We start from the raw sequence: 17413 nt of genomic DNA on the forward strand, positions 1-17413 counted from the left end.
AGCAAGGTTAGGCCTGCTTGTCTGGGAGCAGCACTGTGGGAAAGACCCTGGGGCCCAGGTACAGTGAGTGGAGGGGACTACACAGTGCCTTGGCAGCACTTAGTGCAGCAACATCCTGGATGTCATGAACAGGGGCAAGGCCAGGACATCAAGGCAGGAGCCCCCTCTGCTCAGCACTCATTAGACCATGTTCAGATACTGCATCCATGTGGTGGCTGGGAGCTGTCTTGGGCAGAGTGACCACGAAATGGTTCAGTTCTCTATTCTTGGCGAAGTCAGGAAGGGGACCAGTAAAACCGCTGTCTTGGACTTCCGGAGGGCTGACTTTAAGCTGTTCAGGTCACTGGTTGGCAGAGTCCCTTGGGAGGAGGTTCTGAAGGGCAAAGGAGTCCAGGAAGGCTGGGCGCTCCTCAAGAAGGAAATCTGAACGGCTCAGGAGCGGTCTGTCCCCACGTGCCCAAAGATGAGCCGACGCGGAACTAGACCGGCCTGGCTGAGCAGAGAGTTGTGGCTCGAGCTTAGGAGAAAAAGGAGGGTTTATAATCTTTGGAAAAGAGGGCGGGCTACTCAGGAGGACTATAAGGATGTTGCGAGGCTGTGCAGGGACAAAATTAGAAAGGCCAAAACTCATCTGGAGCTCAATCTGGCTACTGCCGTTAAAGATAACAAAAAACGTTTTTACAAATACATCAACGCAAAAAGGAGGACTAAGGAGAATCTCCATCCTTTACTGGATGCGGGGGGAAACTTAGTTACAAAAGATGAGGAAAAGGCTCAGTGCTGGGGCCGGTCCTCTTTAATATCTTTATCGATGACCTGGATGAGGGGATCGAGTGCACCCTCAGTAAGTTTGCAGATGACACCAAGTTAGGTGCGTGTGTCGATCTGCTCGAGGGAAAGAAGGCTCTGCAGGAAGATCTGGATAGGCTGGACCGATGGGCTGAGGTCAACTGCATGAAGTTCAACAAGGCCAAGTGCCGGGTCCTGCACCTGGGGCGCAACAACCCCAAGCAGCGCTACAGGCTGGGAGATGAGTGGTTGGAAAGCTGCCTGGCCGAGAAGGACCTGGGAGTACTGGTTGATAGGCAGCTGAATATGAGCCAGCAGTGTGCTCAGGTGGCCAAGAAGGCCAACAGCATCCTGGCTTGCATAAGAAGCAGCGTGGCCAGCAGGTCTAAGGAGGTGATTGTCCCCCTGTACTCGGCTCTGGTGAGGCCGCACCTCGAGTACTGTGTTCAGTTTTGGGACCCTCACTACAAGAAGGACATGGAGGTGCTCGAGAGAGTCCAGAGAAGGGCAACGAAGCTGGTGTGGGGTCTGGAGAACAAGTCTTACGAGGAGCGGCTGAGGGAGCTGGGGTTGTTTAGCCTGGAGAAGAGGAGGCTCAGGGGAGACCTCATCGCTCTCTATAGGTACCTTAAAGGCGGCTGTAGAGAGGTGGGGGTTGGTCTATTCTCCCACGTGCCTGGTGACAGGACGAGGGGGAATGGGCTCAAGTTGCGCCAGGGGAGGTTTAGGTTGGATATTAGGAAGAACTTCTTTACTGAAAGGGTTGTTAGGCATTGGAATGGGCTGCCCAGGGAAGTGGCTGAGTCACCATCCCTGGAGGTCTTTAAAAGATGTTTAGATGTAGTCCTTAGTGATATGGTTTAGTGGAGGACTTGTTAGTGTTAGGGCAGAGGTTGGACTAGATGATCTTGGAGGTCTCTTCCAACCTAGACGATTCTGTGATTCTGTGATTCTGTGATCCAGTTTTGGGTCCTCCATTATAAGAAAGGCATTGTTGCCTTTCTTATACTGGAGCAAGGTCAGTGAGGTCCCTAGGGCGCTCAGTTTTGGAGCACCTGCTGTTGGAGGAGAGGGTTGTTCAGCAGGGGTAGGGAGGCTTTGGAGGGTCCCACAGAAGCTGCATTGCCTGCAGGGAGGTGATCAAGAAGATAGAGTCAGGTTCTGCATGCCGAGAGAAAACAGGGATAAGAGAGGTTCAGACTGGAGAAACTTTTTCTTCATGAGGGCAGCTGAGCTTTAGTTATGGAGAGAGGTTGTTCTGTCTCCATCCACAGAGGCTTCCATGACCTAACTGGATTAAGCCTTCAGCAACCTGGTCTGATGTATAAGTTGACTGGCTTGGAGATTGCATCCAAATTGGATTAACCTCTGATTCTATCTTTATAATTTAAGAAGGCAGATGGCTTCCCAAAGCAGTAGTTCTTTGTAAAGAGTAGAGGTCTTTTACAAGTAATTCTCATCATAATCAAAGCTACATAGAGCATGGATTCACTTCAGCAAATTTGTATAAATCACTATCATTTGGACTAGCATGTAAGGCTATAATATATAGTATATACTGTAGTATATACTATCACACCCTTCTTTGTAAAGCACTAGTCAATTTTTGACACTTTGCCTTAAGCCCATTATAATGTTTTGTTAGTGAAAAAGCATAACAGTTTTTAGCCATGAAGTATTACACAATTCTAGACTGTGATCGCAGAATCGCAGTACCTTTAGAACAAGTTAAGCTCTGTAGAAAAAGAGGATGTATATATAAATATGAATGACAGCTGCATAGATTTTACAAAGTTTCAGTGTCAGAAATGCTATCAAACTAAAAATGCAATCAAACTAATGAACACACATCATTTTATTCATTATAAAGTTTGTCAAAGAATTTTAATTATCATTCTTGAATAAATAAGGAAGAAAGCATGTCATTAAAATGTCATTTAGAGAAATGATAAAATAGTCCATTTCAATTGCTATCTAGTGATAGATTTTGAAATAATAATGATATATAAAGTGGTTTTCTCCTATAGACATAATTTTACTGAGCTTTTTTAAATGGAAAAACTGCTACAGTCCAAATTTTTATCCATAAGCCTATTATCAATAGTATGTCTCTGTTAGTCAAGATTTTTTAAACTGGGCAGGCAAAATACATTTTCAGTTATTGTATGGCTCTTTTAACTCAGTAAATATTTTTGCTTTTTCCACATTTGAATATTGGTTGAAGAAATGAAACTTAAGTTCAGGATGGACTATACAATCCACAATTAAACAGGAATATATATTTACTGAAACGTTATGTTTTCATTTGCAATACTAAAAGCCCTCATCAGAGAGGCAGACAAGTCCTTGGCACGCAACTCCAAACACACAGAAGGCAGCTCTAGGGAGTTCTAGTGAACAGAGCGTTCAAAGAGTGACAAAGAGAGCAATTTGTGAGGAAGGGTGCATGGGAAGGGCCATACACCCTGCTTGTTGACCCTTAAAGCTACAGTAATGGTTGCCCAGACAGGATGGTGGGTACTCATCTTAGAGTAATGGCTGTAGCTCCAGGTGGGGTGTTTACTCTACCTACCCCAGGGCTGGCTGATGCTTCCACCCAGAGCTGCTGAAGGGGGAGGCTGCAGTGCAGACCTCAGGCTACTGGAAGTGCCTAGACCTTCCTCTTGTGGCAGGCACAGGCAGCAGACCTGCCTGCAAAAGGTGTGCCCAAGGTGGAGGATTTCCTGCAGCATGTGATTGAGCTGCAGGAGGTGGTGAGAAGGCTGTGCAACATCAGGAAAACTGAGGAGGAGTTAGGTGATTGCAAGCACAGTCTGAAGTGGGCCAACTGGCAGAAGCCACCCCTCAAGACCACACAGAAGGGAGTGATACTGAAAGCATAGAAGAATGGAAGTTTGTTATGATAAAGACCATCAGGAGGAAGGGACTTCCTCCACTGCCTGAGGTGCCCTTGCAGAACCACTTCACTGCTCTTGTTCCTGCAGAGGAACCAGGCCACTTTCAATAATTTTCAAGCAGTCCTGGCAAAATAGGGAAGTCCCAGTTGACTGGAGGTTGGTGAATGTGACACCAATCTATGAGAAAGGCAGGAAGGAGGATCCAAGGAACTACAAGCCTTTCAGTCTGGCCTTGGTACCAGGAAAAGTTATGGTGCAAATCATCTTAAATGTCATCACACAATACATACAGAACAACTGAGTGATGAGGTTCAGCTAGCATGTTGTTATGAAAAGCAGGTCCTGCCTGACTAACCTGATCTCCTTCTATAACAAAATAACCACTTAGTAGATGAGGGAAAGTCTGTGGATGTTGTCAGCCTGGATTTTAGCGAAGTGTTTGACACTGTTTCCCACAGTATTCTCCTGGAAAAACTGGCTGGTCATGGCTTGGATGTATATAGTTTGGGGTGGGTGAAGAACAGGTGGGATGGTTGGGCTCAAAGAGCCATAGTGTTCAGTCCAGCTGTCAGCTGGTCACCAGTGGCATTCCCCAGGGCTCAGTCTTGGGAATAGTTTTAACATTTTTATAAACAATCTGGATGACGGGATTGAATGCACCCTCAATAAGTTTGTGAATGCTGTATTAGGTGAGACTATTGATCTGCTTGAGGGTAGGAAGGCTCTGCAAAGGGATATGGGTAAGCTAGATAGATGGGCCAAGTCCAACTGCATGGCATTCAACAAGTGTCAGGTCCTGCATTTAGGTCATAACAACCTTATGCAGTGGCATAGGTTGGGGAAAGAGTGGGTGGAAAGTTGCCCTGCAGGAAAGGACCTGCAGAGGCTGGTTGACAGCTGGCTGAACGTGAGACATAAGGTCATGTAGTCAAGAAGGTCAATGGCATGATGGTCTGCATCAGAAACAGTGTTGTCAGCAGGACTAGGGAAGTGATTGTTCCTTTGTATGTGGCACTGGTGAGATTGCACCTTAAATATTGTGTTCAGATTTGGGCCTCTCCCTATAAGAAGGATGTTGAGTTGCTCGAGCGTGTACAAAGAAGAACAACAAAGCTAGTGAAAGGACTAGAAAGCAAGACATACGAAGAGCAGCTGAGGGAATTGGGATTGTTTAGTCTAGAGAAAAGGAGCCTGATGAGAGAGAGACCTCGTTGCTCCTTACAACTACCTGAAAGGAGGTTACAGTAAGGAAAGTGTCGATCTCTTTACTCAGGTGAAAAGTCATAGCATGAAAAGAAATGGTCTAAGGTTGCACCAGGGGAGGTTTAGATTGGGATTAAGAAGAATTTTGGGGTGACCAAACATTGGAATGGGCTGCTCAGGGAAGTGGTGGAGTCCCTACCCCGGAGATATTTAAGAGATGTGTGGATGTGGCACCGAGGAATATGGTTTAATGATAGGACTAAATAGGTCAGGTTGATGGTTAGACTTGACGGTCTTGAAAGTCTTTTCCAACCTAATTGATTACATGATTCTATAGCGTTGGCTCGCCAGAAACATTTCTGGAGGATGGCTTAAATTTATATTAATTTACTTCATTGCAAAACAATTTCCTTCTTAACATATCACCAAACACAGATTATTTTCAAACTCTCTATTTTGCTCTACATTCTTCTAAACTGTCTGTAGATCAGCCCTTGTCTTAATTTCTTCACATGTACTTGTATATTGTCATTCATTTCAGCTGTAATACAGAACCAACATAAAAAAAAAAAGACAAAGAATACTGTATACATATATATACATATCTCATTAGAAATCCATATCAAATTGCAGTTTTCACATTTACCAGGGGAGTCAAGAATTTTGATCTTACCTAAAGGGCATTATTGAGACCTCCCTAGATACAACCTGTAGCTTAAAGGCAGAATGAGCTACTGTTTTATACCCTCCTGCTCATGTTATTCTGATTGCAGAAGCCAAGATTGTTCCCAGCCTTTACACAGAGTGCCTTGGGCTGGGAGGAAAAAATCACTGTAATACCCGTAGATTAGAGAGAGAATTTTTATTATTTTAATTTTTTTTTAATCGATAGGAGAAACAGTGGCTATCATATCATAAAAGAAAAAAAAATATTTGAATTTGTTCTGTTTATGCAACAGCCAATGGGAGAAGAAAGTGCAGTGATATGAAGTGGCATTTTATTGCCAGCATTACATTGCATGGTCAGATGTTAGCCTGTGGTACCATCATTAACCTAGTGTTTTGGAATCCAGGCTGGTATAATTGTGTTGACTTCCAACATCTTTCCAAAGATTTTCCAAAAGCGATCTTAGGAAACAAGCTAACACAGAACATTTTGATATTCTGAAAAAAGTTCCAAAAATCACTCGGTCTCAGCTGAAATGAAAAGAGAAGTGCACTGTGATCTCATAGACATGAATGGTCTTGTGTAGGTCTTGTAATTCATCATATCAGGGATATGAAAAATATCTAGAGCAAAGGAATCAAGGGTCCTGCTCTCCTCCAACATACAGAACAGGCGTCATTTTTTCCTTGTAGCTGGGCATTGTCAGGTCCTTTGATGAGGCTTATTGCATTTTTCTAAGTCTTTGCTTGCTCTGTCTGCAGAATGTTAATCAAAGCATTCACCAGTGTGCCCTGCTCTGATACTGAATAACACTGAGAACCCAAGTTACAAGCTAAATAGTTCTAGGTATTTATTACAGCCTAAATGTGCCCGATATTCATCTGATTTCAGCAATAATGTTAGCTGTCATTGTGATATTTTACATTAATGCTTTGCTACTGAAATATGGTAAGTCATTTCAATCTACACACCACTAATACAAAGAAGATATAGCTTGCAGAAAGGGGGGAGCAAAAAGCAGACATGACCAGCTATAAATGAAACAGTTAAATAAACTTGTTTGATCAATCACTGCATCTGTTTTATATTTTTCCCATTATCTGAAGTTATTAATATGAAAAATGGTATTCTGTGTGCATTTGATAGCCACCTATGTGAAAATAAATTAGAAAGTGCTGAAATCATATCATATGTGGTATCAGGTATCATGTTTTAACAGTATCAATTTGTATGGCCACCAGCACCATAGTACTAGCTGTTAATCCTCACAAATGGCTGGTATAATGTGTTGATTAGAATGTAATAGTTTAATCATCTCTCAATAGTAGGAGTTCATGTTGTAGTTTCACAGATCATGAAATGTGTCTGTTTAAGATATGAGCACATTATCTTTCCTTTCCTTTCCTTTCCTTTCCTTTTTTTTTTTTTTTTTTTTTTTTTTCAGAAGGCACTATCTAACCATGCTCATTTTATCTCTGTCTCTCCACCTGCATTGTGGTGCTCATTAGCATGATCATACAGGGCACAGGATGATGTTTATTACAGGAAGGAAAAGGAGCATTTTCTTGTTGGAAATGGTTTTTCGTTGCAAGTTAAAGACTGTAAACCCTTCTTATCACTTCTAAACACTGCATCTGATTAGTTGTTAGCTGTAGAGCTTATTACCATTCTGCAAAGGACAGCAAATAGACAGTGTTTCTTAAATAAATTAATACAGAAATATGGAAACTGAAAAGGCATATTCTGAACACATTCTCTCCTCTGTGATTTTATTTATTTATTTATTTATTTATTTATTGGTCATCATGACACTGAGTTTAAGTAAATATACCAGTGTCTCAGAAGAACAGAAGAGAAATGAGAAGTTAATGATTAAAACAGGTATTCAGGAAAGCAGCTTTTGGATCTGATCCTCCCTGGGTGTATTAGCACACTCCTCTGAAGTCAGTAGAGCTTAGCTGATTTATACAAACTGCAGATCGGAGCTTTGCCAAAGGACATACTTTGAAACAGTTCAGTTAACCTTATTTATTTATTTATATATTTATTTATTTATTTTTGATACTAATAAATTTGAAAATGCACTCCTCAGGCTTGGAAGGCTCTACCAAACCAATGAGACTGTGTCTCCTTCCAACAAACCAAACCCTCTCTCACAACATCTGTGCACGCCTTGAAGCACAAGACTTCTTGGGATGTGTTGTGCAAGGAGACTAAGGTGTAATTGTCACTTTGTCACTTAGGTTCTCCCAGAATTACACCAAAAGACAAAGAGCTGCTCATTTGGTAAAGCAGAATTTGTCAAATACTTCTATTAAATCGAATAATTAAGGTAAAAACACATACTCTTTTTGAATAGGGGTAAGAACCACTATCTTAGATAAAATTAGGAAAAGGATCAGGAAGAGGTGAAGGGTACGAGTTAGGCTTCAAATACTTCATAAAAGAAACAAACAACTCCTTAAGACCCTTAATTTGCACCCAGGTACAGCAGGGGGGCAGTGGTGTTGACCTCAAGTGGAGAATAGTAGAAGGCTATTATCCAAAGAAGAAGGCAAGGCAAGAAAATGAATAACACATTGCCAAGGAGGTTCCAAATGCATTATTAAAACCAGCTTATTAGGTATTAAATCACCCTTTTTGCCCCTTGCTTTTCATTTTTTACCTTCCTGAAGACCTTTCAATACCATTTTTCTTCCAATGAATCATAATGCATCACAGAAAAATCTATGCCAAAAAATAAATGTTTTGTTTCATCTCCGTCCCTCTGAATATGGAAAATCAACATTTGATGTTTTTGTTCTAGTATTGCTACTAAAAATGTAGCTATCTTTCTACTTTAAAACAGTTAAAAAGTTCAATTCCAAAATTGCAAAAGTTCATTTGAAAATTTTTGAAGTTTGAGAACAACCAAATAAGAAGTTAATTTTTGCTGTAAAAATAACTACATAATTAAAGTCTATTAAATTTTACCTCTTTTTTTTTTTTTTTTTTTTTTTAGATGAATTCAAATTATTTATGAAGAGGCTGCCCATGAATTATTTCTTGAACACATCTACTGTAATGCATTTGTGGACAATGGATTCTAATTTTCAACGTCGCTATGAGCAACTAGAAAACAGCATGAAGCAGCTCTTCCTCAAGGCACAGAAAATTGTTCACAAGCTCTTTGGCCTTAGTAAGAGATGCCATAAACAGCCACTCATCCGCATGCCAAGGCAAAGGTAAGAAAACCTGAGAAACTCATAGTATTGTCTAATGCTAAAATATCCTTAATGGCATGGAAGTGGGAATGTACAATATGCTGTGTATGTACAGCATACAGTCTTTATCTTTGTAGGAGTTGAACAATCCCAGCCTTCAATATTTTTCTGTTCATGCTTTTCCTAAATGTGATGGTAAAGATCAGAATAAAACCTGATTTGTATGCTATTGTGTTTTGTCAGGCAACTTAAAAATATCATGAGCATACAGATTCATCCCATTTGGTTTACCACTTTTTTACAGAATTGTATTTTCAGTGGAACTTGGCCAATTGTAACAGTGCCAAATAATTGTATACAGAATACTCAATACCTATTCTGAAGAAAGCATAGCTATTTTGAGAACTTTCCAGGTCATTATACAGTGTATACTACATAGTATTGATTTCTTGTCTCATTTGTCAGATACGAATTAGATTTGAAAGGATGCCTAAGGAAAGAAAATGTGTTTTAGCTCTGCTTAAAAACAGAGAGAACCTGAAAGCTACCTAGTCAAATCTATATTAACATAAAGTGGTTATTGTTGATTGCTGATCGAAAATTACTTTATTGAAATTAGTGAAATGACACAGAGTAAATCTGAAATGAATGAGCTTTTAGGGAAATTATTTTTCTGAGCAAAAGCATCATGGACTTATTCCAGTGACTCCTGAATTTAGCACTTATCTCCATCAGTTTTGAAGAAATCCAGTTTAGGTTCAGTGTTCCAGAACTGCCAGAGGTACTTTACTCTCCTTTTCTTTCAGTTCTGCTGGAGCTCCATCAATTTCCCCTTGCCTTTTGGTAGCACACAGCTAATCCAATCTCTTTTCCCTTCTTTCTTTCAGAAAGAGGTAGCCATTATGGCTCTCATGTCTTTTTTTTTTTTTTTTTTTCCCCCCCCCCCCCACATATTGTGATCTGCTTTGTGATCTGCTACTTGAAACAAAAATATGTATGTACGTTTGCTTTTTGGAGTCATTTCATAACTATAAAACATTCCACTAAGAAAGGTTATACAGTTACTACAGAAAGAGACCAGAATATGATGACATAATGATGATCAATAGATAGCTCAAAGATCAATGTTAAAGGCAGGTTTGGGAATACTTAGCCAGTGGGATGCATTTACTAAAAGAGAGCATTTTCAAAGGATGGATTCCATCAGACTATCTGGGAAAATTACCTTCTGACATCAAGGCTTTTATGGTTGATAATAAAAAGCTTTAAAGTGAGAAGTGAGGAGGAAAGGCCAAAAGAAACTGATTTAATTTCCAAAACTGGTTAGAAAAACAAACAAACAAGAAATAACTCAGAAGGAGATACAGGGATGGATAAAGGATTCAGTAGGGAAAAGAGGGATGGTGGGAAGAATACAAACAGAGGTCATGACAGAATAGCGTTCAGGTACTTACAGTGATGACAGTATACTTAATCCAAACACCATGCTGTGTTTGTTTGCAAGGAACTGCTAACAGGCAAGCAGTAAATGAATAGGAAAATCCTAAGGAATGCAATGGAGAAACATGAATTATCTCTCAGGCTGTATAGTAGGCATTTCAACAGAAAGGGAATTGAATGAAAGAGCAAAACTAAATACTACTTTTTCTTGAGTTTGAGGGAACACAGAAGTAAAAGCAAAAAACAGCTTCATGTGCTGTGTGATATTAAAGACTCCAACAGAAACAAGAAGGGAGAATTTGAACAAAATGTAATAATTTCTAAAGGATTTCCAAACAACTCATTTGGATTAGTGTTTGGATCCTGCTATAGAGCGTTAAGTGTGAATTGTTTTATGTAAAGAGAGATTAGAGAGAGTTAATGGAGGTATAAATACTATTTAAAATTCTATTTTATAGATACTTGTCTTTTCAGATATAGATTAAAAAGCCTTCAGTTTTTAATAAAGATCATGACGCTGGTGGTGAGTAAAACAAAGCAACTGTGGTAATGTTTAATTTTACATTGCATTTCACAAGTCAATAGATGATATATACAAAAGATTTTTAAACGAACATGTTGAAAGTGAAAGCTGGCTTTCTATTTCATGAAGCTGGGAGTTATGTCCTAAAAGTTTAATTTAATTCATGAAAACTTTCTGTAAGACTGAGTTTTATAGGGATTTATCTATGTCGTCTGCCAGAAATCGTTTTGTCACAGTTGAAGAAGCTCCTACATAGAGTCAAGGTGATAATTCATTACTGAAAATACCCATCTTTCTGGCCTTAGAATTTTGTTACTGAACATGAAAAAATTGTTGCTTGATTTTTATTTTTTTTTGCAATGGTATTCAATTAATCTGTTAGTCACAATTGCTTATAACTTTATCCATATTTCCTGAAAATAGCCCCTTCATAATGCTAAAATAATGCTGAAACTAAATTATGTTTATATATTCATTTTCTAATCCTTGAATGAAAATAGCATTGAATCATCTCCTGGCATCATTGTTCATGGTAGAAGAGGGTCAATTAACTTGCAAGTTAAAGATACTACATTTGCCTGTCTCTTTTTAAAAGACAGTTTGTATTTTTCAACTAGAATAATGTGTAAATAGTTTTCTTTTAGTCTGCACTAGCAATTAGAACAATGCCTTATTTACTGCAGCACTTTGGAATACACATAGGATGGGAACAGGATTACTATTTTTATTTTATTCTGCTCATTACAAAGCTTTTTAAGTTCCGGATATTCTTCACAGATTTTAAGCTTTCTTTCATTACCATGAAATGGATCATTATTCCTCTTTCTGAAAGTCAGATCATGCCAAGATACATCACAAGTCTATGTATTTGCATTATAAATTGTTACAGCACAGGTCAGCGTAACTTTTAAAATTCACCTGAATTAATCAATACACTTCAATAACCATTGAAGTATTTACTGGTTGTCTAAGTTCAAAGAAAAATACCTATTCAAAACCAACAAGGACTACAGAAATTCTACAGAAATTGCTATGTGGATAATCTGTTCTCATGTTGCATATAGGGGTGATAGAACGATAAAACATTCCATTCCAAGAAAGTAAGGGAAAAGAACAAAAACAAAAACAAAAAAACAAGGTTAAAAGAAATGTATTTGGAAAGAGAAATTTTTGATTTTCTCTGAAAGACCACTACCAGGGTGATCTAATGCCTCCACAAACTTGAGGCTCTGCTGTTTCAAAAGGTTCAAGAGATTATTACTGACATGCTCTCATTGCATTTACGTATCAGCCTTAAAACCTTGAAATACGATATGCTTATTGTGTTTGCTTTGCCAGAGTCCACTGTATGCAGCAATTGTTATTCCACTAGATGGCCAGATCTTGCTGCAGTTTTTATACAGGAAGATTGTTGAAACACCGCTAGTGGCACAATACATTTCGCTTTGCAGGAATTAGTAGATGGTGTAAAATGTACATTAGAGTGTTCTTGAATCATTGCTAGCAGCTCAATATATTTTGCTCTATAGGAATCAAAGTGTTGTGTAAAACTGTATTTCTGCACTAACACCATCATGCATACTTCTGTACTGAGACTATGATGCTTAATTAATAATTGTAAATCTTTGGAAGCAGTTTGCATATGGTATCTGTGCTCTAGTATATCTAGCCTGAGAAAAGGAATGACACAACCCTAAAGTTAGTCCAAGCTTTTGACTCTGTTAGTGTCTTACTCAAATGTGGTGAGAAAGTGTTGCCCTGGGATCTGTGTATATTTCATCTCATGTTAATGTCACCTTTGGATTGAATCTCCTCATTTTTCAAAGACAAAACAAATGGAGGAAATAGAGAAATATCAATTTTACATGATTGGCTTTACATTTTAATAGTCCATATACATCACTCTAGTTCACATATAGCAATGGGAAGAGGTAAAACAGCCACCTAAATTGTGGTTATATATTTGTCAGTGCGTTTTGGGGAGTGAAAGTGGGTTTAGTTTCTGTTTTGGTTAACACAGCAGTAAGATTTCTTTTAAAATTTAATGACTATATACTCAGAAGCTGAAAATCAAAGGAAGAGATGTGATCTTACCTATGAAATGTTATCAGTGTAACTTCTGACATGAATCAGAGCTGAAGGCAAGCAGGCACTTAAATCTGTCCAAATTAGGGAACTGAAATGATAAAATTGGCAGATTTATGTTTAAGAGTGTAAAACAAGTATAAACTGTGTTGAAGGAGAAAAAGAATCTTCACTTTCCCAAATATAATTTCAATTAGAATAGTAATGATTTTCCATGGGTGGACTTGATACCTAAGCACTACTGAAAGACACTGAAGACAGGGAGCAGCTTTCATTTCTTCCTTCAGAAGTGCCAGTTTAGCACTTGGTTTCCTTCTTTTTCTAGGTTATTCAAATGGGTTCCTTGGCTAATTTTATTAGAGTGAATGAACGTTGTACAGGATATTGCTATATGTATGAACCTTATTTATATGCAGTTTAAAATACTTCATAATGAAAAAGCAACACTCAAGAACAAATTTAACCATCACAATTTGTGATTAAATAAAGACACAAACAAAAATATGTATAAAAAAAAGGAGAGAAAAAAGTAAGATAAACACAACAATAAACCAGTGGAATAAATTACGTCTTGCTTGGCATGGTAACAAATGCGAATGTGCTGCTACAAATCGCAGCTGAAGATTATGAGCAACTCATGTAAATAAAACTTTTAAATTTACACGACTTATGAAAAATATTGCAGAAAAAGCATATAATCTTGAATAAAATGTCAGTATTTGAATTTTTAAAACTAATGGATGCTTCATAGCATCATATAATGTACAGTGAGGAATTTTGTTATTGTTTGTTATTTGTAACAATTGTAATTGTTATTGTTTGTAACAATTGTTATTGTTATTATTTTTGTTAATGTTTGTTATACAAACATTCCAGCCCAGTCATTAACAGAATGGATTTTACAAAACCACGAAAACAATCAAAAACCAAATCTGATTCTGATAGTGCAAGCTGAAGGCAAATATAGAAAAAAATGTTTAATAACTTGTAAAGAAGATTTTAATTAAAATATTAGAACTCTTATCTCTAAAGGGAAGGCCATTCTCAGTTGCCTTACATTTAAAGTATGTCCTTATTTTCATGAAGGACTATTAATATTATATATACATATATATATATTTTATTTTTTATTTTTTTAAAGAAACATACTTTGGGAGCTAATGTAGATTTAGAAGCTGTTCGTCATTGGAAATGGTGAATGGATGCATCAAACCAAAGAGCTGCAGAAATAATTGCTTTTTGAAGAGAGTTAGCTCTGGAATTTCCCGAAGAATGCTCCACAGGCAGCTGTAAAAAAAGATGAGTCATGAATTTGCATTTTTCCATTTATGAACTTCACAGGGTAAAAAATTCACATGCCCTAAGAGCACAACAGGGCCTGAGTACTCTAAAAACACTTCACAGAAGGTACTTGTGTTTCAGCATTCCCTACAGTCCACATGCAGAAAAAAAAGTATTTAAGAAATCTGAATTTTCTATAATACCTATAACAGAATCTAATTTTAAACCTCTGACTATGGAGGCCTTGTAACCTGTTTTCATGAGAATGTTTCAGAATGAAATACACAAAAAACCATAATGTTTTTTGCCCTCAAGATGTCACACAGCGTTAATTCCTTACCGCCCAAAGTTGGTTATGAGCTACTTTAGATTGCTTTACTGTAAGTATAATTGTTTCATGGGCATAGAATTATTCAGGAATAAAATTTTCCACTAAGGAAGCCACAAAGTTCAATACATGGATGTTTCACAATACATCACAAAGATGTTCTTCCTTTCAAAGCATATTCGTGGCAGTGGATGTATGGAAAAAGATCTGATTATGTATCACTTCGCGGACTGGTAAATAGTGATAGGTAAATAATGATTTTAGACAAAAATTGCATTACAGAAAGACAGTGTAAGACAGCAAAAACTCAGTTGTATGGACTGGGTCTAAATATGGTGCTTCTGAAGAAGCAAAATTGAACTAGCAATATCCCCTTTTTTTTTTTTTTTGACATGTTCACCTTTTTATAGAGTACAACTTAGTGACATTTCTAAAAAAAAAAAAAATGTTCTAAGGAAGGACAAAGAGAAATGCACTTAGATTGTACAACATTTTAAATTACCAACAAATACCAGAAAATTATTTGATCCACTTCATTAAGATACCGCATTTGGGAATTGGCAAGTTTGAATGTAAGGGAACCCTCTCCAGTTAAAACTTTGATTTGAGCTAACACACCATGTACACATCTGAAAGTTGTATGCCATATAAAAAGGAAAGTGGTAAGATGAAAGTATGTAAGATAAAATGAAGGCCAGTTTGACAGTAAACTGAATAATAAGTCCACATCTTTCCTCAGAGGAAATAAAACAATCCAATTTGAGGTGATACCTTTAATTGCATGGGGGATTAGAGTTATTTAAAACTAATGTGACATATAAAAATATGATACACAGGCCTGCAAATAATAATTCTGATAGCATGGAAATCTAGGATAAACCTTTGTTTATAGATATGTTTTCACACATAACGTAATAGCTGTATATACAAAAGGGTAAACCACTCTCAGAAGCTCTCTCGGTTTTGGTTTCCTAATGTTGCACTTTATTATCTACTCAGACAAGCTATTCTCAATCACTTGCCATACATGACATTTTTTCAAGCCTTCCGATAACTCCTTTTGTGAATTTTTGATGACTAACAACATTAGAAGAAAATAATGTCATCATCTTATAAATTGCTGTGAAACTAATAGACAGGTTATAGTAATGTCACAGAGCAGCCTTATGCCTGCTTCCATGTTCTGAAATTATGACATGAGCAATATATGGAATGAATCATAGAATCATGGTTAGAAAAGACTTTCAAGATCATCTAGTACAACCATCACCCTACCACCAATATCACCAATGTCACTAAACCATGTCCCTAAGAACCACGTCCAACCTCTCCTTAAACACTCCCAGGAACAGTGATGCCACCACCTCCCTGGGCAACCTGTTCTTTCTGAGAAGAAAGACTACTATTTCCGAGAAGAATGTCTCCACATTTCCAACCTAAACCTCCCCTGGCGCAACTTGAGGCCATTCCCTCTAGTCCTATCACTAGTTACCTGTGAGAAAAGGCCAACCCCCAGCTCCCCACAACTCCCTTTCAGGTAGTTGGAGAGAGCAATAAGGTCTCCCCTGAGCTTCCTCTTCTCCAGACTAAACAACCCCAGTTCTCTCAGCTGCTCCTCACAGGACTTGTGTTCCAGGCCCTTCACCAGCTTCGTAGCCCTTCTCTGGACATGTTCCAGGGCCTCGATGTCCTTCTTGTAGTGAGGGTCCCAAAGCTGAACACAGTACTCGAGGTGCGGCCTCACCAGAGCAGAGTACAGGGGGATGATCATCTCCCTGCCCCTGCTGGCTGCACTATTCCTGATACAAGCCAGGATGCCGTTGGCCTTGTTGGCCACCTGGGCACACTGATGGCTCATGTTCAGGTGAGCATTGACCATCACCCCCAGAACCTTTTCCTCTGCACAGCTTTCCAACCACTCTTCCCCCAGGCCTGTAGCACTGCATGGGGTTTTTGTGGCCGAAGTGCAGGACCTGGAACTTAGCCATGTTGAACCTCATCCCATTGGCCTGTGCCCATTGACCCATCCTGTCCAGGTCCCTCTGCAGGGCCTTCCTACCCTCCGGCAGATCAACAGTTCTCCCCAACTTGGTGTCGTCTGCAAACTTACTGAAGGTGCATTCAATTCTCTCATCCAAGTCATCAGTAAAGATATTAAAGAGGATGGGCCCCAACACCGACCCCTGGCGAACACCACTGGTGACTCCATTCATCACTACTCTCTGGGCCTGGCCATCCAACCAGTTTTTAACCCAGCAAAGAGTGTACCTGAAGCCACATCTCTCATGCCAATGTTTTGTCCTTTTAAAGTATGGACTACTTGCTAGTGCAACAGTACTCTAATAGTGCTTTGGTAATCACATTTTAGCAGCATAAGTCTCAGATAAGGTATAACGTCCTGCATCATGTAACAAAATGTTTAAAAAAAATTAGTAGGAAGCATCTGACATGAAAGGAGTTCTACCAATAAAATAATAATGTAATATGATTAATATAATATAATATTTTGGGATGTTGCATTACACCTTGTTTTGACACTTATGATTTTAAAATGTTACTAAAGCACAAACCACTATTAGAGGAATGGCAAACAGTCTACACTTTAAAAGAACAAAACATTGGCATGAGGGATGTGACTTCATTCCATGTTCCTTTATATTATATAATAACATTGAATATTCAGACAACAGTATCTTAGACAATAGCTCAAAGGTGACAGTATTCAGAGGTCCAACAGCATAAAATGACTCAATGAAAACATTTCACTCAAGAAGACTGATGAGTACTTTACTGTGAAACTCTTTCTTGTAAGTTCTCTTCTAAGAATAACAGGGTAAGAGGAATAGAAATCCCAAATTCCTTTCAAAGACAACTTTCCTCTGTACAGCGCAGTTCTGAGAAGTGAAATATTGGGATGCAATTTCCCTTCTCCATTATGAAACTGTATCTACCATTTTTTTTTCAGATCTGCTAACAGTCATTCCACTGTGAATTGCC

General features: G+C 38.5%; 1 protein-coding gene across 1 annotated transcript in view; it reads left to right on the forward strand.

Annotated features, from left to right (window-relative positions):
* The window catches only part of BRINP3 (BMP/retinoic acid inducible neural specific 3), a 111146-nt gene that overhangs the window by 53952 nt on the left and 39781 nt on the right, over positions 1–17413 (forward strand). Inside the window, exon 5 of the mRNA XM_040565738.1 lies at positions 8558–8780. Within this exon, the coding sequence (XP_040421672.1) occupies positions 8558–8780 (223 nt within the window). The remainder of the gene's footprint in view (positions 1–8557; positions 8781–17413) is intronic.

This window comes from Cygnus olor, chromosome 8, assembly GCF_009769625.2.
Source record: "Cygnus olor isolate bCygOlo1 chromosome 8, bCygOlo1.pri.v2, whole genome shotgun sequence".
NCBI lineage: Eukaryota > Metazoa > Chordata > Aves > Anseriformes > Anatidae > Cygnus > Cygnus olor.